A 22796-nucleotide genomic window follows, 5' to 3' on the forward strand; every position below is an offset into this window, starting at 1 on the left:
CTGGGTATACAGCTGTAAGTACAGTGTTGTGATAAGAGCATGGGGAGGGGAAAAAAAAGACTGATAAGCAAGTAATGCACACGGAAGGAAAGACTTGTGCCCTAGTGAACGATGAATGTACTTACTGTTTCAGCATTGCCAAGTCAATGTAATGACTACCCTATGGTTGAAGGAATCCGAATGCTGTCTTATTCCACTTTATCTCCCAACTCCTCAGGGAAGAAGGCAGGGGTAAAATGTATAAAATCTGCAATATTTTGGGCCTGCTTCACCGGAAATGGTTAGCCCTAGACAAGGACATGAAACTAATTCCAATAGTGTTATTATCATCTGAGAACACCACGGAGAAGAATGCTGGAAACATCTTAGCCTACAAAAGGCCCTTCTCTTGTGTCCATGTTCTTTCACCTGAAAGCTTTTGAGTCACTTAAAGATTATCACGTGTGAAAAAAAGTAATGGGGTTGAGGACAGGTTCCAGAAGAGTTCTATGTCAGCTGCTTGAATAATTCAGAATCTTTCTTCCATACAGTAACTTAATGAATTTGTCAACAAATATTTCAGCAATGTATTCCATACCATTTATTTACTATGTAGAAGTTATTTCCATGCGAGTTCTGTTATTTAGCTCAAACACTGTCTTGCCTGCCCTTTTAATAGAGAGATGAAAAATTGGCTGAGGATCAGCTAAGGATCAAAGACAGAACTTTAGCTTTGAACAGAAACCCAAGTATTTTGGCAGGTTGCAGAAGATGCAATATTTAATATCTTTGTCTTACTCCAATTAAGGGGTCAGAGTGGGAAGTCACATCAATACCTGGGTTATCACTGATTCTGTACGAAATAGGCTCTCAGCATGACATACTGAGCTACATGGCAGATAGCTTTCAGCATGCTAACACAAACTGGCAAGGGAACAATCAGCCATTTCTGTTCAGGTCAGTAAAACAAAATCAAATAATTAAGTTGCTTTTAAATTTATTAGCGTATAATCAGCACATAAACAGTGAGTTCTTATTCCTAAGGGCTGAACATCTAAAAAGAAAAAATAATCCATCAACTAATCAATGAAATCAGTCATGCACTTTTGCTCATAATGCAGATGAGTTAGCTGCCTGTAAAAAGAGAAAGGAGGACAGATACAGAAAACTGAATAAAACTTGCAGTTTTTTCTCATGTATTCTAAAATCCCCGTTCTAATGAAAATTTAGAAATAGCAAAATAACAAAAAAAGCATATTCAAATAATTTTCAGTTCTTTCCAGTAGAACCAAAGCCACCTTCGCCACGTTCTGTATCATCTAGAGCCTGAAAGACATCAATTATAAGTTGGTTTAGTGTCGTAACTTGCCTTTTGTTCCTACACAACAGATATTGCTTATCATAGAGAAAGGTATATTTGCTCATAACAATAGCTATAACTGAGAAACCAAACCAAAACAATGTAAAGAGACATTTTAGAATACCATTTGTACAAGCTTAAACAAATCCCACATCGTGAGAAATCTGTTTCTAGTATATACTGAAGAGTTTCTCAAGCATCTGTTAATGCTGAAAACTACCCCCCCAAAAAATCCATGTAAATGCAGGCAAAGCATCAAGATTTTTATTCAGGTAGCAATGCTAATATGTAGTTTTAACACTGTAAGTAGTTTTAAAGCAAAGTATTTATTTATTCCAGAAATTTCAGCTTATATACAACTATCTTAAACTATTAATTACTGAAAACAGCACAATCATTGTCTTTTGGCTACTTACTTGTACTTCTTCTAGCTCAGGATAACAAATGCGTTCACAGATGAGCTGGGCAATCCTATCCCCTTTTTTAACTGCAATTAAATTAAAATATTATTAGTTCCTTCAAAAGCCTGTGAACAATCAATATAAAGTTTAGACAACCCTCATTCAAGAGTATCAGAATGCACTGAATTGTAAACATTTATTTGGAACTTAGTTAAGAAGATGTTAATAGTCCCAGAAAAAATACAGGCTGATAAACTTGTGCTTAGTCCTTTTAAAGCCAAGTTTCAGCAGCAGTACCAGCTCAAGGCATCTCCCCTCACTCCTGCTGCCATACGGTGGCATCCTAAGTGTCATTATCCATAAATACTGCAATGTGTTAATAAGTAAGAAGAAAGATGTTATCAGCTAATTCTAACTCTTCGTGGACTTGAAGGAAAAATTAGTTTTTCATTGTGAGTCAGATGGCTGAAAATAGGCTCTGCGATGCTTAACACTTACCTTCAAAAGTCTCCTTGCCAAAGTTGAAGAGTACCACACCAACATTTCCCCTGTAATCCTCATCAATAACACCAGCTGTCGTAAGAAAGAATTAAGAGGCATATCCAGTTAATACATGTTGTCAGTATATTAAATAATGCTGATTCACATTAGTAGACCTGCTGAAGCGGGTCCAGAAGAGGCCATAAAAATGATCAGAGGGATGAAACTCCTCTCCTGTGAGGAAAGGCTGAGGGTTGGGGTGTTCAGCCTGGAGAAGAGAAGGGGCCGGGGAGACCTTATTGCAGCCTTGCAGTACTTAGAAGGGGCCAATAAGAAAGATGGGGACAGACTTTTTAGCAGAGCATGTAGCGATAGGGCAAGGGCTAATAGTTTTAAACTAAAAGAGGGGAGATTTAGACTACATATAAGGAAGAAACTTTTTTCCAATGAGGGTGCTGAGAGCCTGGCCCAGGTTGGCCAGAGAGGTGGTGGATGCCCCATCCCTGGAGACATTCAAGGCCAGGCTGGACGGGGCTCTGAGCAACATGAGCTGGGTGAAGATGTCCCTACTTACGGCAGGGGGGGGTGGAATAGATGACCTGTAAAGGTCCCTTCCAACCCAAACCATTCTATGATTTGCTTTGTTTTATACAATAGTGAATACCGAGTCTATGCTGCAGAGATGCACTACAAAGAGAGATTCAAAAAACTTGCAATGGCAGCACAAATAATTTTAAGCATCACTCGAGTTCTGCAGCCAGTTGCCCATTAATTTGGTGTATTTGTTCACATGAGTCAGCTTGAGAGCTGAAAGCCAGAATTCATATTGGGTACATAAATTTTTGTACATATGTTCATATATGCATATAAAAAGATCATTAGACCTTTGGATAAATTCTTAATTTGACAAACTATTCTCAAGTATTTCTGTACAGCTAACACAACATTTTTCTAGACCATTTGCTGGGACAGATATTGCTATGTGTTAGAGATTGATAATGGAATTTGCTAATTTAACATAACAGGGGCTATTTTTATTTCTATTATAATATGGTATTCTGCTCTGATATAACACAATACTCAAAATTTATTACAGATTACTCATTCTATTTAAATTGAGATTATGCTTTTATACATAGAAAATGTACCAACTGAAGTAGTATGGTGAGATTTATACGTGCAAGAAACCCTTGCATGTCACACTTTTGCTGGAATTATCTCAAGAAAATTTATAGAACAGAATAACTGGGGCTACTTAAAGTCATTCTAAATTAACTTTTCTGCCTTCAGATATCTGACAGAAAGCAAGTTTATTTCTACATAATGACAAAAATTGTCTATACTGATTTACAATGCAACTGTCTGAATTCTGAACATGAATATCTTGCATGATCCCCATTTTTCCCTGACCCTTAGGACTTCTGGCAAGGTATTTTTACTTAAATAGATAATGCCCTCATAATGACAAAAGTACTTCTGCAAGACAAGTTAAATTATGTAACAATTGTTTTGGTGTTTTTTGTTTGGTTGGTTTTGTTTTGAGTCCTCTGCTAACTGTCAATAATAGTTTTTACTCATGTTTTGTCAACTGTCAGCTTTTTATAGATCTGAAAATAGGTCATCCTGCTAAGCACTTCTGGTTGCCTTCTGGTATTTCTTAGTTTAACTTTCAAATTGAAAAGACTGTTACAGACCATATATATTTTTTCATACAAAAAAATTGGTTTAGAAGTGTTGTTTTAAAGAACCACACTATAGTAGATATAGTAGACCACGTATACTACGGAGAGTCATAGGGGCGTGGAGAATCTTTCATTCCCATCTTAGTGCTCTTGTGTGTGTTGCCCAGCAACACTTAAAACCCTCAGAGTAACAGACACGCAAGAATCAATTCTTATTTAAGATGAAGTCTGAATGACACAAAGCTGGCACAGACACTCCCCTTTAACCTTGATGTCAGAGCTGTATCACAGGCACAGCCAGACTTTGATATGCCGTAAGGACACAGAATAAAATAGTGCTGCAGAAGCTCTTAATTATACTTGGAATTGCTTTGCTTTTTGGCTGTCTTGGCATCAAAAAGTGAAAGATGCCAAGAGTCACCCTTCCTTGCCTCCAGAGCTGAGCCTATAAGCATGTAAAGGCTGAGTACCACTGTGCTAAGTAGTGTCTCTTGTTTAACATTGGGGGGGATAAGGCAGAACCAAACAACAAACCAACAACAAGAACACACAAAAAAACACTAGAGAAGAGGAAAAGGCCTCAACTTTTCAGCACACTTTTCTTGTCAGTTTCCATTATGGCTCACATTATAATGTGCTTGCAAAAAATGTGCTCTTGGCCACCCAGCACTTTTGAACAGATCCATTAGATTCATCTTCTTTATGTCATTACATCAGAAATGTAGTTTTTGGTTCTTTTACCACAATCTCTTGCCAGAAAAAAAAGAATTGCTTGGGACTTCAGGAGGCAGAAAACATCTTATTTAACTTAGAACTGTATTCTTGTACAATTAGAATAATGTAATACACATTTAGTGCTGGTTGAATTGCTGTGATTACGGCTGTGCTCAGAATAGCTCCACAATAATGTTAGCAGTGAGAACTTCTGTGACATGTAGATGCCATTTTATAACACAATACTTAAGAGAATCAGCCCCACAGTAAAACTGGAATTGAACTTTCAACATCATTTACTTTATGCTGCAGTTATAGGGATATGGGAAAAGGATAGTGAGGCTTTCATGAAGGCTTCTGATTATAGATATGCCTATAATAATTGTTTTTGGAGAGGTATCAGTGAATTTCTAATCAAGATAGAAGAAAAGCTCAAAATACTTCTAAAAAAACCCACCCTGTTCAAAACAAATCTGTTGCTAGTACTGAACAACAAAACCCCACACCTCTAAAGACCTGTATAAAGTGGGATTTTGGTTTATTTCTGTTTCAAAAGACTTTCAATTTTTAAGCAAAATAATGCATAAAGCTATGAGTTTAAATTTTATGTGGTTTACATGAGTTGTTACATTTTCATCAGTCAGCGTGAACTAAAGCTCTTTTCATCCTAATAGGCAATTTTCCGTAAGTGAAGAACTACCTACAATAATGGTGTATTCCAGTGCTTTCTATCATTCTTTTTGAATATCACTACTATATATTCTCTGCATAAAAGAATATCTGTATGTTATTGATTTAATTCATTCGGATTTTACACTGGACTGAAAAGAAACACACAGAGACGTTTACTCAAAATGGAGCAAGCAGAATGTAAAAAGTCATCTTTAAAGCCTAATCCAAAAAGATAACTTCAATGCTAGGCATTGCCTACAAAAGTGCCATATGATTATTATTTTCAAAAATCAGCAATATTTTTATAATTCAGCAAGTTTTAAAATAATTACAATGCCCTGGCTCTTGGAGGTATTTCCCAGTTATCTCCTTTTGCCAGACTACCAGTGAAGCTAGCATTATTTATTTAAACATATTGCAATGTGAAATTAAGGCACTTCTGCAATCAAGATTTTATTATAAGGAATAAAAATCTTACCACCAACATCTATGAAGTGCTTTGCTGCTAAACCAGAACGTGGTGCTGGAAAACAAGAATTTTTTCATAAGTATAATAATGTCTTTATTTTAAAACTCTTACACAATATTTATAGCTTAGATAGCGTGTTTGCACAGTCACGGCAGCAAGAACTGTGTTCACAGTCTTTCTAAAATAAACATGACTTTACAGGAACTACTGTAAGTGTTAACGTATATATTAAACAAAATAACAGCTGCAAAGGGCTACAATACAATTGCAATCTTTAGCGCTATAAACACACAATTGTTTAGACCACCAGTTGCAGAATACGTTTCTCCAAGGAAGGCGGCTGGAGCAGACAACTATTATCTAATCTTGGTTTATTTTTGGCCATGCGAGGCCACTGCTTCAGAATAATCTCAAAAAACTGTTAGGTCAATCCATTTAAGTTACAATGGAAGGCAATATTTGGCAAGCAATTCACTAAGAAATGTTATACACAGATAAATTATGTGCAGGCTTTTTTTTTTCTACTTACCTCACCCTACTTCGAGGTGCTAAAATGTTTTATTCTAAAAATTTTGTCTGGGATAAGAGAAATGCACTCGCATTCTCCTTCTAGCTGAAAGGACATGGCAAACTCTGACCATGCTCTTCCACTGGAGTACCTATTGCTTTTTTTACTTTAAGAAGTGACGCATAACTCAGAAAATAAATGCATAAAACATAATAAAATATTTTTGTACAGGTTCTCTCAAGTATTCTGTCACAGAAAGTAGTCAAATTCTCCTAGACTAGTACTCTTACTTTAGGGTTAACTTTTGAACATCCAGGAGTATATTTTCTGTATGTCCATTACCTATTGCTATTTGTGACTTGAAATCTGAAACTGCAGAGAAATAATGAACTATTGCATAGCCTATAAAGTGGTATTTAGATACAAAAACTTTGCTAATAACCTTTTTGACATCCACCAAACCTCAAATGTATTTCACAAGAAACTTCTGTTACAAAGCTTAATAAATCACAAAGCCACATGACACCTCTTTTATGTATAGACTAATTCTGAAAGCTTTAGGCAGAATCTAAATGTGAAGATGGCATCAAACCTGTTCTGTAATGACTCTGCAGCATTTTTATAACCTGTTTACTTACCTACTCGGCCATAGCATCCTGAAGGAAGCGCAATTTGAATGTCTGTTTTCACGACAGCCTTTTCCATGGGTGGTATCACACAGTCATAGGCACTATATTAAAGAAAGAAAAACTAATTTATATAGAAAATTTTGAAATTTTTCTTCTCCATAACTTAAGAACTTTCTGAAGCTACCCAACTGGAGGCTTAATGAAAGGCAGTGGTAACCATACCACAGCGAGACTGTTCTACTTATTTAAGGCAAGCATGTCTTGGCCTTGACGAAGAACTTATTTTTAAGCACTGGGATGCATGGAAAGGTTTTTTTTATGAAACAGACTTTTTTGAGGAGCACAGTGCACCACTGGAACAAGAAATAACCAAACCTGGTAAGACAAAAGGAATACAAGGGAAAAGTGTCAAGTGTAGTTGGGTGAAGCTTCGGGAATGAAGTCAGATAAGCGAAGGCAGGAAAAGACAGGCTTATTATTCTGATACTCAAAAAGGGAAGCTAGATTGTATTTAATCACCAAAGCACTGTGCAAACAACCACAAGCTTAGCTGCAGATATTCCTGAACACAGTGAAAATCTGCCACAGCTTCCTCTGTCAGGCAGCATCCACCAGCCAAGTGGAAAGCAGAAAGGCATGAGTGCTGCAGGGAGGGCCCACATGTGCTACCGTTTGTTTCAAAAGGAAGGCACCAAGACCATGCTGGTGCAAACCACCAGTTCAGGCTGATGTGTCAAGCCTGACTTTTGGCCAACGTCTGTTTCGATTCCAGATGAAACGGGTGCTGCAGCATGATTGGACCACAGATATCTGGAAATGGAGCGGGATGGAGAAGCCAGGGAGCTGATGAACAGGCCAGCTCTGGCCTCCCCTTCTGCAGGGCCGGGGGCTCCGCTCGGCAAGAGGCCCTTCCTCGGGAGGGACCCGCCGAGCGCCCCGCAGCGCCTCTGCCTGAGAGGACAGGGGCCAGGTCGTGCCGTGGGCTCCTCCCCTGCGTGGGGCACCCTCACCTGTACAGATCGTAGCCTGCAGCCCGAGCAGAGCCCTTGGAGGGGGCGAAGGCGTTCTCGGAGAGCTTAGCGAAGCGGAGCCGCGCGGTGGGCTCCTCGGGCACCGAGCCTTTTTGCCTCTTGCTGGGGGACGGCTGCAGGACGGCGTCGGATGCGGGCATCGCTGTACAGGGACGGGAAGGCGAGAGAGAGCGGCTGTGGGGGAGATGGAAAAGTCCGCCAAAACCGGCCCGACCCACTGAAGGTGGAAACAGAGGGGGAAGTTGCTCCATCCCCGGCCGCTCTCTGTGCGGTGCGCCCTCGCCACCCCTCCCCGGTGAGAATGGCCTCGTCCAGCTCCTCCTCAGCACCCAACTCCCCGGGCCGCACCGAGGGGCTCTTTTTCCCGTCCGGGTGTCGGGACGCTCCGTAGCCCCCCCCTTGGCCGCGGCCGAGCTGGGCCGCAGTGCGGCTGGGCCGTGTATGGTTCCCCCGATGCCCCCACCGCCCCCTTACTGCGCCCATGGGGGTGCAGGAGCCGCCTGAGGCCCTGGGCTAGCATAACGCTGTCGCCGTGTGGGGACCGTGCCACTGTGAGGCCGCCCGGCGCTCCCCGCCGCTGTCCGGCGGTAGCAGGCTGGTGGGGCGCAGGCGGAAGGCAGCGGCGCCCCTTTCTCGCCCTGCCCGGGGTGTACCTGCCATGCGAGGCCGCTCAGCCCCTCCGCCAGCGGGCCGGCGCCGGGCGCCTCCGCGGGACCCGGCGGTGGCGGTGCCGGGGAGCGGCGGGCGGACCTCGCGGGGCGCGCAGTGTTGCCGGGGGACGCGATTGCGGCTGCACGGGCGGCGGGCGGAGCCGAGGCCCACCGGGGGAGCGGGGCCGGAGCCCGGGGGGAGCTCGGCTCTTACGACTGCTCAGAGGGCCCCCCCGCCCGGGTCCGTCCGTCCTTTCGTTTCCCAGTCGCTCAGCAGACATGGCTGTTCTGCCTTGCAGCCTGCTGCACACAACCTTCCTTTAGAAACTGCCAGGCAATGACAGAAATATTTGCCTTCTGAAAGGGAAACAACTGCTTCCCCTCCTTGTCGAGGTTGTAGATAGGCAAACCTGTAAATGCTCCACTTGTCTTGTTTTCCCGTCTCAGAACAAAATAATTGTATGATTTTGCCATCTCTGATTTTGATATTCACTGCCCTCTTCTGCCACCCTGTCTATAAAAGCTTTCCCTCAATTCCCCCTTAGTTGTCTGTGCAGTGGGCTAAGGCTGCCCAGTGGGCTCATGGTTGCAAAACTTGTGCTTGACCACTCCGATGGATGTAATTTTCTTTATGCAAAATAGCTGCAGACTGTTCTGTTTGCTGGTCCAAATTTTGTCAAAGAACTCTGTCACTTTTGGGGTTTTTTTACAGATCAAAGTGTATGTGACTGTCTCCTTGCTATGTTACATTTTTTACATTCGGCCAGGTGGCAGTGAAACCATTGCAGTCCAGTTATGAGAAAGATTTTGAACAATATCCAAATCAGAGGTTTCTTTTATTGCCGTTCAGCACTTCCAGTCTTAATAGTATGCACTGTTTGAATGAGAATATGTATGTATCACAGACCTATGTGAAAAAGCTACTCAGAATATTTAACAACTTCTGATATAAGCTATCCGGAAATTGAAGTGATAAGAATTTAAGTTGTATCCAATGAATATCTAATTATAAATGGTTACTTATACAATCAGAACTTTATAGAGGTTGCAAATGTGTCCTACACTATGGTGTAGAAAAGGACTAATTTTATAAATGGCCTGGCTTGGTGAGGCAGGCTGGGTTCCACACTAGCTCTAAGGTAGGCTGAAAGTCCATGAATAATAGATAGGAGGACTCATCTAAATATACTATCAAGGAGAAAGGTCTCAATCGAGTGACACGTTTTTTCCCCAGATCTTTACAAAAAAACCTGTGCTTAGAGTCTGAGCAAGTTTGCCTTGGTCCTGGGAATACGCTGTTTGCTCTGTAGATGTCACTGGCTCAACATTCCTGCATTCTTGATTGCTGATTTGTGCCGCTCTCTATTGCGCATTTCCTCCTGACTTTGAAAAACAGTAGCGAGATAAACTGAAATTATCTGCCTTTTACCTAGATTGAGAGTAGGAGTGGAGAGTAATTTGTTGTACACAGAAAGAAACACAGAGCTTATTTCAGGGGTAATAATCCATAAAATTCTCCCCACTGAAGGTTTGGTGTTAAAATGAGCATTTTTATTAGAAGAAAATTGTGGCTGTAAAAGAGAGATGCCCCACCCCAGTCTCCCTTAGAACAGCTGTCTCTCTCACACTGATTAAGGTCTGTAATTTAAAAGGCTGCTGTGAGGGTGTTTATGTATAATTAACCTCTACTTTTGATTGTGTGCTTTGCTGTACAGTGTGGGGGGCTGTGGAATTTTGCCATTGCTTTTTACTCTGTTCCAGAACAACCTTAATGCCTTATTTTGTTTGAAGCTGAATTTCCTCTGATGAAATTCCAGCAATGGCATGACTGTGGGTTATCACTCTTGTTATTTGTGGAGAATGCGAGCTAAAAGTTGCTCTATTTGTTGTTGCACTTGCACAGCTCCATTTCTTGTTTTTCCTAGCAGAGCGAAGGCCAGTGTGAGGTGTTACCACGCAGCCTCGATGAGCTACGCACCTGCCAAGGGGCCGTGCCAGCCAAGCACCAGAACAAATAGATGTTTGAACAATGATCTGATGTATGCTAAGCTGCATTGTTACAAACCCTTTTCCTCACCTGTAACTTGAGAGCTGAGTTACTCATTTGGCAAACAGCTGCAGTATTTTAAGGTTTTATTGCCCTTCTGACAGAAGTTACAGTTGGGTTGTAGGGGTGAGAGGGCAGGACTGTGGAGTGATCCTCAAGTCACTTCATTGGAGTCCAGTGACCGTCAAATAACTTGAGAGGGACACTGAACTTCCAAGTTGAAAAGGCTGAGGTTTGCTCCAATTCTGTTCTCCCAGCCTCGCTGGTAAGCTGGGCACCTCAAAGGGAGGTGACAAACGGGTGTGGGGAGTTAGAGGAGTCAGCAACAGCTAAAATTCAATAGCTCTTTGCCCCATATCTACAACTTCAGGGCCAATTCATGTTATTTGTTGCCTTGTCTTTTACTTGTAAACTACACATCAGTTGCTGAAACTGCTTTTGCTTTACAGATCATGTGGAATTGTAGAAAAAGAGGGAAAAGATGAGAAATGTCCAGGTTTCCTGAGAATGAAGGGCAGCTTGTCATACTTTGCGTAGCCAGGAAGGCTTTTGGCAGGACTTTTCAAAGATGTAATGAAAATTGCAGAAGTTTAAGACTGGTGAAATTTGCTATGCAAGTGGCAGGAGCTTTGTACTTTATGATTACGATGATTAAGCAGAGAACTCCTTTGGGTGTGAAATATAGCAGCATGCTTTTTGCACTATGTGGCCTTTGCAGTTGCAGCTGTTTATCTTTAGAATGTGATGCCTTTTTGGTTAGGTAGGTTTTCTACTTGCGCTATTGGGTTGCTGATTTAAAAATAAAATAAACAAAAAAACCTGCCCAAAACTAATCTCTGTTGAGGACTGAAAATCTAATGAAAGGTGCTTCGGAAGAACATTGTTCTGGAGGGATACATGGGGACACCTATTACCATTCCTAAGCGCTATGCCCTAGGGCTATGTGATCAAGATGGATGGATAACTTGCCAGTGGTTGTAAAAAGATTTAAGGAAAATGTATCCTCTGACCTATGGTGGAATGCCTTCTGTGATACCTGTTGGAGCACCACTAACATTAGGAGGGAAAAGTAAGATTCACTGATGAGAGGAGAGGTAGTGGATCATTTTAACAGGCCCTTAGGCACAAGCTTAGCTGTGCAGGATGCCTAGACATTTGAAGAAGACTCTTCAATTCTTCAAAGAAGAATTCTTTGTTCTTGCTTATAGCAGTGGTATTTTCACACTTTAATGCCCTCGGTCACCTTATCTGTGCTTGCTTTTGTTGTGGCTGATCAAATCAACCCTAGATTAGATAAACCTGCAGAGCTGGTAGTGTGATATAAGCTCAAAATGTGCTAGATGGCTTTAGAGCCCTCTTCGAGAGATGTCAAACTTGTAATTAGCATTCAGTTATTAACATGGTGATTAAAATTCAGCAGTTGTTTTATGCATAATGTATGTAAAAGAGGAAATGTCTGTTACCGAGTAGGAAAAGAGGTAGGTGGACTAGCGAAATTTTGCAATTGAAGTTGCAATTTAAGGGAGTTCGTAATTAGCGTGCTCACCAAATTTGTCATGCACACGCTTCAGAAGTCATGGTGAGGAACAAGAAATAGAAGCTCCTAGGAAACTGCTGTGTTGAAATTACTTCTGAATTTGTGGAAATAACGCTTTCGGGTAAACACTGTTGTGTCCAGAGTTTGTGCTGCTCATCCCATAACGTTGTTGTGTGGATCCATCATCTAATTAATCACGGTAGTCTGGGCAAGGAGTTTTACAGGGATGTGTATGTTAATACTTAAGTTTTGATGGTTGTTCATTTAGAATCATACCTCTTGGTATTTATTGTTGTAATGCCCACAGTGATGTGTTTGTGAGAGAGAAGTGTGAATAGTATTGAAAGAGCCATTGCTGGTGTTGCACTCCTTCCCTTTTTGGATCTGCTTAGGTCCCTCAAATCAGTTTGAGTTGATGTTCCCTGTAGACTGAGAATTACAGTATTTGGGAATATTTAGCAAAGAATCCTCACTCATGTAGGTAGTTGAAGGTCTCAATACAGGTAATTCCCCCAGGAAAGGCCTAAGTGGAGCCTCTGTAAAAGCTCCTTTTCTTCCCATTGACTGGGTACCACGTGCAGATTTGTACCCGTTTGGTGTCTAAAGTGAGGCAAAAAGGGTGGTGGCCACTGCAATTCTACAAAGGTGGAAGGACCTGACATCATGTAACAAGCTCCTGTCTCAGTGCTAACGCTGCAAAAGGTGAGAATCATCTCACTGTTTTGCAGGTGCAGAGTGCGGTGTTTGGTTTGCTCAGAGCTGTGCAGGAAGCCTGGTATATCTAGGAAACTCGTACATCTCTGTCATGCAGTTAAGCTGCAAAATGATCCTTCAGCCGGGTTGTAAATGTGTAAGAAGGAGCGAAGGAAGAACATTATGAGAAAATGTCAGTATTTCATATCCTGCCTTCAATAGGTGGAGAAAATAAACCATGGATTATTGGGCCACATTACCATGTTCTGCTGAATTGCTGCTGTTGAACTTGGAAAAATATGAATATCCAATATTTGTCATTTTTGGAGATGGAGTGCTAGATCCTCCGCAAGCGAAGATGGAATGTGAGACCTGCTTTAAAATAACCATTTTGTGAAATTCAGGGTTCCTGGCTTTCCTGGGGTGTAGATTTTGGTTCATCTCCGCAAAGGAGTTGCAGAACTACAGTAATTAAGTTAGCTGCACTCCTTAATGGTCTTTGGTTTAAATAATGCTTACACACAGGATATAGCTTTCGCCATTAAAAATAGAAGCCACTTTTATTGACAGCTGAAATTATGAAGTACTGTAATGTTGCAGAAGAGATAATAGAAAAACTACACAACTTAATGGGTTTCCTTTATTTCAAGTTGGTACATAATTAATATTATTTAGAAAGTCTAAAAATAAGATAAATATTTTACATAAATCAAAAATTAAGGCATTCAACTCAGCTTATGGAATTTATTTTGTTTTCTAATCACATAAATCACTGTACATATTATCCTAAAGTTTAATGTCAGATTGTATTAACCTGTAACATTCATATCAAAAATTGTCGGAATATTTAGTATTTCACTAATTTATTTGTGAAATTTACCACATTTAATTAATGCAATCATACACTCCATTCTATACTAGAGCTTGAAAATTGATTATCAAGTCTTGTCATATAGAGGCCATATTTTTGTATATGTAACTTGTTTGTCAGTTAATTAGAAGCATTTGAGTTAATATAAATTAGCACAACAATTTAGGTACAAGCATCTACTGTTGGTATAGCTCTTAATTTGGCAATATGGTAACTAAACAGCATCACAAGTATTCTACTTGTGTTTTACAGGGTGTTTCAAAAAGATGGACCCAGTTTGAAATCACTGCATCTCTGCAACCACGAGCGATCAGCTCTTATCTTACCATTTGTAAGTTTTTGTGTGATTGTAACATATTTGATCCATCTTCTTGAAACTCCCTGTATATATCAGTTTGTGACTTCGACCTGCTGGATACCACACAGGTTTCTTTTCTGCCTCCCACACTGGTGCATTTGATTGTAATCCTCCTGTATGTGCATTAGCAACTATGGCAGTGCAATTTGAAAAACTTACTTCTAGATTTAATGCTTTTTGTGTTGTAGCAATTAATTTTGGCTTTCTGGGATAAATATCAAAAGCATTTTCAATGCCTTATAAAGTTAATGGAATATTTGCTGTCTCATGTGATACCTATATATAGGTATGCATATGTGTGTGTGTATATATATATATATATATATATATAGGTAGATTTTCCTTCTTTTGTCTCTGCTGGAGAGTAACACCAGCAAAGACCATTTACATTTTTTTGTCTAATTCTTCACTGCGTTGCTTTGGAGTTTTGAAAACAATTCTGTCAATTATTTAAGTTACATAAGCTTGTCTTTAATCGCTGTATTAAAAATGCAGGTGTTGAAATCAAGCAAGGGATATTCTAGGCACTGATGTTTTGCTACGAATAGAAAGTCAGTACGTTTTTGTGGTTGCCTCTGACCATTAAGACTGGAGGAAGGTTCTTGGAGAGAATTTCTAGCCAAGCCATATACAGGTAATCAGACACTGCTCCTTTTCTTGCCACGGGGAGGCTCCTGTTTAGACAGAAAATAGAATTGGTGTTATGAAGACAGGAGTAGCTCTGATAACATGTATCTCACTAAATATTAAGTAGAAAACATCAACTGTTCATACACAACTCTGAATGTTCATAATTAGACTACATGACTCTTTTAGTCTTATAAAGCACAAAGCTACTGTTAGGCCTTAATCTTGCAAACTCGGCTGCTTAGTGTCATTAATACAGCCAATTGTACTGTAACATGGGCTGCTGGTGATTAGAAATTTAAACTGGTAAAGCAGCATTTTCAGGGCCATAAGACCCACGCATAATGTTTTTTAAAAAGGATAAAAATACAATGCATGCACAGTTTTGTGTTCCATCCACTTGTTTTCTGATCTTTAATTTTTAAATTATGGGTAAATTTATGGTAAACATTACCTGATCACCCCTTTTTTGGGACTAAACTAGTAGAGCTAAAGAGCTTTATTTGTGCATCACAAATACTAAGTAGTGTACTGAAGCTGTGTATAAAATGTGATTGACTAAAAATTGATTCTGAAAAATGGCTTTTAAAAATTTTATTGGTGGACTTGATGCAATTGCATCATTTTCACTCAGTTTCATGGAGCTCAAACTACATCATGGCCAACAACTCCACTAATTATGTGCAAATGAAAAGAATCCTTTCCCTAACTTAGAGTTGTTAGTAGTTGGGGGAAAAGAAACGCAAATGTGTATTTTCTGCAGGTGAGTAAGCGGGTGTAACACCATGCAGATTTGGGTGTGAGGATTAAATTTTTGACACATTTTCGTGAGTAGAACGTTGTTTTAAGATATGACTACTAAGATATAACTACTAGGGAAGATTCATATTCAGTGTGGTCCCATAGAACCATCAGTCCGGATGCAAGTCCTTCAAAGGGTACTTAAAAGATTATTTTCACCCTTGATGAATTAACAGAACTGTTTCTGCCCAGGACCCCTTTACACACGAGATTATTCTCTAAGTTAGAACCAAGATCTTGCCACTCACAGGACAATGAGGTTAGCTGCCCTTGAATGTTCCTGTAAGAGTTCATTCAGACGAACTTGGCGGTAACTCTGATTAAAACAAAACAGGGAAATAAAAAAATCGGTTAGGTAAGCGACCCTCAATTCTGGTGCCTTATGGAATACCACACTACCCACTAGATTTTCTACTGTTGCTTTGGCAACACTGAAAGCCAGGTCTGCTCTGTGGCCTGCTGATGGAGATGGCAAAATATGAGGCAAAGCCTTGATTCATATGGCTACCTAGGGGGTAACCTCTTAAACAGAACACCATGAGTCTGGAGTAAGACCTGGCTGCTTTATGTATTGTATATATGTATGGACTTCTGCAAATTGCATAAATGGCCGCTACTTTGAGATTCAGCCAAGGTTACTTTGTGGTCACACTCGGTCTCTCAAAGTTTTTATAGCTTAACACAAGTCATAGGGAACAAGAGACCAGGGCAGGTTTGTGTACAGGGAGACTGCAGAATGGGAGATATCTTAACCGGGCTTATAAATTAGTCTCTCTTTCCCTGGAGAATGTAAAAAAACTAGTTTTTCTCCATTCAGGCCTTAAATTTTCCTTCTCTACAGAAATTCTGCTGTTCTTTTACATGCTAGATAAGTAAGAATCCTCATAATTTAGCCAGTTGTTATCTCATGAGAGTCATCCTATAACATCACCCCGTGCGGCCAGGCTTTTTCTCTCTTGAATTATAAATATGTTCTAATGTCCTCCATAACATTCTCAGAAGATAAAGGACTTGTCTTTCCAGGTGTGTAAGCTAAACTTTCTGTTGCTGTTCTTATTTTATAGACAGATTTGACACTTTCATATTGTTGACTGCTTTCAACCTACGGGATATTTTCCTGGGCAAGGTCAAGCTTAAGCATGTATTTTTTTCCTGTTTTATCCTCACTGTTTCTGCATGCATGCATGTATATCTGGGGTTGTATTCCTTTTATTTCTCATACGGAGATATTCTAAGGGCTCTGCTCCCAAGTTTTGATGATTTATGCTGAGAATACTTCAAAAGTTTTCTGCCCACAGCTGACTACCGTAACTTGTTATCAAGTCTATCAGAAGGGTAATACAGTGAGCAGTCAGTCTGCTTCCCAGCTGCTGCGGTCGGTAGTATAGTGTGTTATCTTAAATCACCATTGATTTCAGCTTATGTTAATGTGTCAGCCTGTGACCTCTGGCAGCTCTGAGCTCAGGCTCACAATCCTTGCTCCGCTGAGGAAGTTACTAGCACCATAAAGTGGAGATAACTAAACTCGCAGTGCACTCAGGTTAATCCAACAGGAACCATAAATAAAATTGCTGGATTAATGCTCTGTGAGTTACAGGAGAACGTGTCTCCTGAGGGTGGAAGAGTTTGTAGTGTCCTTTTGACACTGGCCTGATGAAGCCTGGCCACTTAGTGCCAAAAAGGTGTGTTCCAGCAAAATTAAAGAACCCAGGCTCTAACTTGCCCAGTGGATCAGGCAACATCAGCATCAGAGGGGCCCTCAGCTGCGGGAAAGCTCTTGCAGCATGGGCAGATGAGTCTTCACACTACCACCGAGGTAAGAATCCCTGTTAAATTTTGCCTTTGGACAAATTCCTAGGTAGAGTCTGGATTCAGTTCTGAATTTCCCAAAGTGGCGAATATTTGGAACTGTGCTCTTTCTAAGAGGTTCAAGCCCTAAAACAGTGGAGCTATTTAATGAACTGCTCAGCTCAGGCTTAGCACAGTGCTGTGTGGCTTTGGGTTCAGGGGTGGTTTTCATCTGTGTGGCTCTGATGTGGGCAGAGCTTCTCATCAGCTTGCAGAGTACTGTGTACATGTGCCAAGGTCTCAGGGAATGCTGAATAACACAATCCTAACACACCTCCACAGTGTTTACAATATAAATCCAATTTGGGAATATCAGATACAGGTTTGGGTTTGTACATGTCATGTTGCTAATTCCATATCTGGTATTTTCACATTTTCTTGCTAATCGCTTCAAAAATCTGGAGTGTAAGAAAAGCTACTGCTATAAAAAGGTAGGCAAGGCTTTACCTTCTCCTTGAATGCTTCCAGCTCTGTATCTGTAATTTTCCATGGAGTCTCCCGCTTTAATTTCTCAGCAGTTGTTATATCTTTGCAGCTTTCGTGGAGGCGATATGGTTCAATCATCTCTTCAAAGAATTTCCAGCTGAAACAGGAATTACAAAGGAGGCCTTGCTGCAGGGTATGAACTCACTAACTTATTTCATAGACACTGTGTATTGCAGACCCCACTGACTATAATTGGAGCTGAAAAATGTGCAAAATCTTTTAGCTATTCTTTGCTACATTGTGCCCCAAGTTACTTCTGTGCCACTTCAATATGTCGGGGTTATTTGAGGATAATTAAAAGATTATTTGGGGATCATTAAGCACTGCATTGGCCTATTGTAGTTACAGAGAATTTTCTGCATTTTCCTGGTTGTAGCAAAAACACCGAAATGAGTTCTACAGTGACTCCAAACTGCAGTATAGTGGTCACTAATGTTAACAATGAATATGGGTCTCCTAATAATTACTGAGCTTTTATTATTGTTTTAGCATTATCTGGAGCTATCACCTGGCTGATACAGTTTTACTGGTACAGTTTTAATGAAATGGAGAAACAGGTGATATAAATCTCTTGTGGCTGAGGGAAATGCTGTAGGTTTTCTCGCTATGTGTGGGCTCAGATTTGTGTTAATTTCCCAACTTTTCCACAGATGTCCTCTCTCAATTTCAGCTTGTTTCTTGGAGCTTTTGACTGTCGCCATCTGGAGAAACTTATCCTTCTGTACTTCCCTGCTTGCCCCTTTATTGAAAGTTTCTATCATCCCTCAGAGACCTCAGGGAGTTTCTTTTATATGCACTTTCTGCTGCCAGGCCTCCCTGTGAAGCGAAATAGGAGGTTGGCCTTTGCTATATGGCCACAAAGTCAAGAGATGGGTTAAAGACCATGACATGCAGCATTTAATGTTGCTAAGTTGCCAAAGAGTTTGTCAACATGCTTAGTGTCTGTTTCAGTAGATAAAATAGTGATAATCCTCTTATTATTAGTGAAATAAATGGGATGCCAGCTGAGAGGGAGATAGAGTGGTCTAGCAAGTGTCTGGCACAACATTCACTTGTTCTGTTCACAGAGTTCTGATGCAGCAAATGTATTTGATTTTTATGTTAGTGCCAGATATTAATTCTTCTTGTTAGCTTTTATTTATGTAAAAAATCACTGCGTAGTACTGGAAAAAAAAGAGAAGTATTCTGCACAGTTCTTTGTATAGTTACAAACTATTAACTGAGAGATCAAGGGGGCACTAATAAGTGACTTTAGCCATCTAGTAATAAAATCTTTATATTCTTTAATCGTATTTCCCAAGTCAAGCTCTCCAGTGCACGGCAGAAACTCTGGTGAGTTTAATATTGCTTTTGCAAAGTTCTGTGTGTGTGGAGAAATGGGACACAGGAGGATGAAGAGACCAACCTGAGATTGCACTTGCACTCGGAGGGAAGTCTTTGGGTGGACCTTTGCCTATGAAATAGCTACGGACCTGTCCAGAGGGGTGTACGGCTGGGGTGGAAGAAGGCATAGCAGGGTGAGAGCATTTTTAGAGGGTCTTTAAGACCAAGAGCAATGTTGTGAATTGAGTTAGGATTCAGTTATTCCATTAATTCTGTAGATAAGGTAATTTTTAACAGCATTGGACCTTCATTATATTCGAGTGATAGGTGAGTATTGTAACCTTGTCCTCCTGGGGAAGGAGAAGTATGCTTATGTTTGGGCACAAAAATGTTAAGTTTCTGAATTCATGGTAGAATGCAGAAGGCTGACTTGGCAGAGATGGTGAGTTTACGAGAGAACTGTGACTGACTGAATAATACGATGAAGTGAAGTCTATGCCAACCTAAATAGATACAAAAAGCCACCATAAAATGCCTGTTAAATTTAGTGGCTCATAAGTATGGTGTCTAATTAGTCCTTATTAAAATTGAGTCTTATCATTACAACATAAAGAAAAAGGCTGCTTGAGTTTTGACCCTCTGAGTTGTGACTATTAAAACATTCTTTTCTTTTTTTCTTGCTCTACTTACATGGAAAATGATTGCAATAAAGCGACAGTGTTATCCTTTGTGGTGTGTGTGTGTTGTATTTAATGCTCAACATAAAAGAAGGAAGCTCCTGATAAAGGCCTGCAGCTAGATAATGGATTTTGGTAATGCTTCTTACCTCTCTTTGTTGGGCTTTATATTGATATCACAAATGATATTAATATCAGCAAATTTTATTCTGAATTTGCTTAGAAGTGAAGCCATCCTGAAAACAAAACAGAGAACATTTTATCACTCTATTTCTGAGTGCCTTGCATCAAAGAGCACTCATAAATGAGTTAAGATGTCAAACGCAGTTGTCTCATTATCTTTAACTATATGACAAATTACTTTAAATGCTTTAGTGTTTCACTTCCCAATTACAGAACTAGATTGATGTGATTGCTGTAGTATAATTCATTTAACTGATGATCAATGAAATTCACAAAAACTGGAAATGAATAGCAGACAGAGGGAGGGCGTTTACATTTGGGGGAAAAAATGGTACTCTAAGTATTTGCAAAGGCTTGAATGATAAAGGAAAATGTTCAAAATACAGGAAGATATATTCTCTAATACTTAGAGAAGGCTTCTGTTATTATATTATCATCAGAATTCTATGTGTGGAATATGTACAACACTGGTAGTATGTATAACACTGGTAGTATGTATGTCAGTGAAAATTTGGTCCAGAAGGTTGATGTGCAATACTTGAAAAGTCTTTTTCACTTCTAAATTTATATTGATCTACTCACATGTTGTCTTTAGATATTTTCATAAAAGAAAATACTTTGATGGTTTTGCCCCAGTTTCCAGCAGGAATAGTTTAGAGTTTTGTGTGTGTTTGTGCTGAGGTTGGTGAAGTTTAGTTAGATCAGTTGTGCCTTTGGTTAAACTGTGGTTGACAACCTGTATCTTATATCTATCTATATCTATCTATATCTATCTATCTATCTATCTATCTATATATATATATATATATAAAAAATATATATTTTTTTCCCTCACTTTTGCTCTGCTCTTTTTTTGGGTATGTAAGCTTTGGAATTTGAAAAGGTCAGAAAGTTCCTAGGAGCAAACCATGATAGAAATACATATTTGCTCACGACCTCAGAATTTACTTGTTCTTTTTTTATATAATAAGAACATGCTGCTTATATAAATCTCGATGTCCCTCGGGGCAATCCTTGTTTTGAAAGCCAAAAAGAGCCACATCTGAGCTTCTGTGCGAGGGTTTTAATATTTGGGGAATTACATGTTAGCAAAAGTCCAGGTAAATTTGATTTCTGAATTGGAAATATAATGGATGAAATTGCACTTGAAGTTGTATTGGATCTACCTAGGGGGCGGATTAGCCACCCTGCCTTCGGACTGGGCTCATTGAAGGCTTCTGTGTGTGGTGGGTGGAATATGCTGTTGAGGAAAGCTTGTGTTTAGGTAGAAAAACATACACATTGTTTTCCTGGAGCCAAACTGGGGCATTGTCAACTGTACTGACCATGCTGTTCACTCTGGCTTTTGCAGGACAAGCAGTGTATACAGTGCCAGAACTGCCTCTGCAAAGAGCTGTCGTGGTTTGCCAAACTCCATTTGATGGCAAAACCTCCTACTTCCTCGCAATGAAACTGGGTGAGTGGAGTGGCTGGATCCAGGAGTGGTTTGGGGTCCCGAAGAGCCAGGTTTGGACAGACTCTGGACAGGGAGCAGAGAACACGGCCCTGCGCGTCCTTGAGCAGCTCTAAGGCTTTTTTTAAACTCAGTAATAGTTTGTACAAACACTTGTGAATCTCTTCTATGGAAGTATGTTAACTTTAGGGTAATCCTTACAACTGACAACCACAGCGGAGTAAAGTTTGCTTTATGTGAAAGCAGAAGCTAAAGAGACCATCCGTGTGGCAGCTGTCTTTCAGATGCACTGTGTCGTGATCCTAGCGATGCTGGCTGAATTTTAACTCCTGTCCTTGCATCAATCTCACTTGTTTTCCACTGGAGTTTTGGTTGGATATGTTGTTTTTAACTCACGACATGGTGCTGCTGCTCTTAGTTAAGCTGTTACTGCTTCTCCCGGTGGTAACACGGCTGTGCCTCTAGTGTGTAAAGTGCTTTGGAAGGAAAGGTCCTATGTACAGTGATGATGAAAATAAGTTTATATTAGTACCTCTCGTTTGCTTGAAGGCCAATGATGATTATGAAAGCTAGTCTTTTTAAAAAAAGCTAAGTCAAATCAATTTGGTACTAAAGTTGATGAACTTACTCTTTAACTTCTTTACATTTTACCACAGTTAATCACATCTGTCTTTGGTATTTGCATATGAGAAGCTTCATATGCAATTTCACCGGACGATCTCATTTAAATCCTATAAAACTAATTATATTCTCATTACAGAGTGCAAACTACTCTTCTTAGAGAAGGGAATATGAGCTATTAATGGGAAAAAATTGCCTGATGTGACTTTCCTTTGGTAATCACCATTTACACTGAGCCTTGAGATCTATGCCATAAGCTCAGGACCTTCCTATCAAGTACATGATTTTTTTTTTCACGCTGCCCACAGTAAAACAAACCAGTTGTACTGAGAAATTCCCAGCTTCCTGCTGGGTATGCATTACATTCAGCATCAATTCAAACTCTTTCAACAGTGAGACAAATATACTTACACTAATTTTTCTTCTTCAATCCTGTTGACCTTTCCTCCAGTGAAGATCCTTAATTTGCAATTTTTCCACTTCTTCCTCATAGTTAGAATGTAAGGAATTAGGATTGTTAGACCTGGAAAAACATGTATAAAATTGCGAGAAGATCAGGTTAGTGCATCGTGTGGTAAAAATGCCATCCTTCGCTTTGGCAGTGTTGCACATAAGTTAATCTTAAAACATTTAAGAAATGGCAGAAAATCGACTATGTAATCTTTAAAAGAAAACAGTTTTGTGCAAGTTCCCGAG

At 40.0% G+C, this 22796-nt stretch overlaps 2 protein-coding genes and 1 long non-coding RNA gene across 6 annotated transcripts in view; 1 reads left to right on the forward strand and 2 right to left on the reverse strand.

The window, feature by feature from the left end:
• Positions 1-959: 959 nt before the first annotated feature.
• Positions 960-8707, reverse strand: DUT (deoxyuridine triphosphatase). Of its 2 annotated transcripts, none has more exons than XM_065847846.2 (7): positions 8579-8707; positions 7905-8067; positions 6904-6995; positions 5767-5811; positions 2239-2313; positions 1756-1826; positions 960-1305 (listed from the first exon to the last, which is right to left on the reverse strand). In XM_065847846.2, exons 1-7 carry the CDS (start codon positions 8583-8585, stop codon positions 1249-1251), a joined length of 510 nt encoding a protein of 169 aa, XP_065703918.1. In that variant the 5' UTR covers positions 8586-8707; the 3' UTR covers positions 960-1248. The 2 variants fall into 2 exon arrangements, with proteins under 2 accessions (XP_065703918.1, XP_065703917.1); XM_065847845.2 differs by having other exon boundaries at positions 7905-8099.
• Positions 8708-14363: 5656 nt separating this feature from the next.
• The window catches only part of SLC12A1 (solute carrier family 12 member 1), a 47982-nt gene continuing 39549 nt past the window's right edge, over positions 14364-22796 (reverse strand). For all 3 annotated transcript variants that reach the window (XM_071814098.1, XM_065847206.2, XM_065847207.2), the window contains 5 exons: positions 22512-22623; positions 19993-20079; positions 17805-17940; positions 15758-15825; positions 14364-14755 (listed from right to left, as the gene is read on the reverse strand). In XM_071814098.1, coding sequence (XP_071670199.1) covers positions 14620-14755; positions 15758-15825; positions 17805-17940; positions 19993-20079; positions 22512-22623 — 539 coding nt within the window. In that variant the 3' untranslated portion in view covers positions 14364-14619. The remainder of the gene's footprint in view (positions 14756-15757; positions 15826-17804; positions 17941-19992; positions 20080-22511; positions 22624-22796) is intronic.
• The window catches only part of LOC139828968 (uncharacterized), a 29808-nt gene continuing 21375 nt past the window's right edge, over positions 14364-22796 (forward strand). The window contains exons 1-2 of the long non-coding RNA XR_011741136.1: positions 14364-17976; positions 21378-21482. This is a non-coding gene — a long non-coding RNA (uncharacterized lncRNA). The remainder of the gene's footprint in view (positions 17977-21377; positions 21483-22796) is intronic.

This window comes from Patagioenas fasciata, chromosome 12 (assembly GCF_037038585.1).
Source record: "Patagioenas fasciata isolate bPatFas1 chromosome 12, bPatFas1.hap1, whole genome shotgun sequence".
Classification (NCBI taxonomy): Eukaryota; Metazoa; Chordata; class Aves; order Columbiformes; family Columbidae; genus Patagioenas; species Patagioenas fasciata.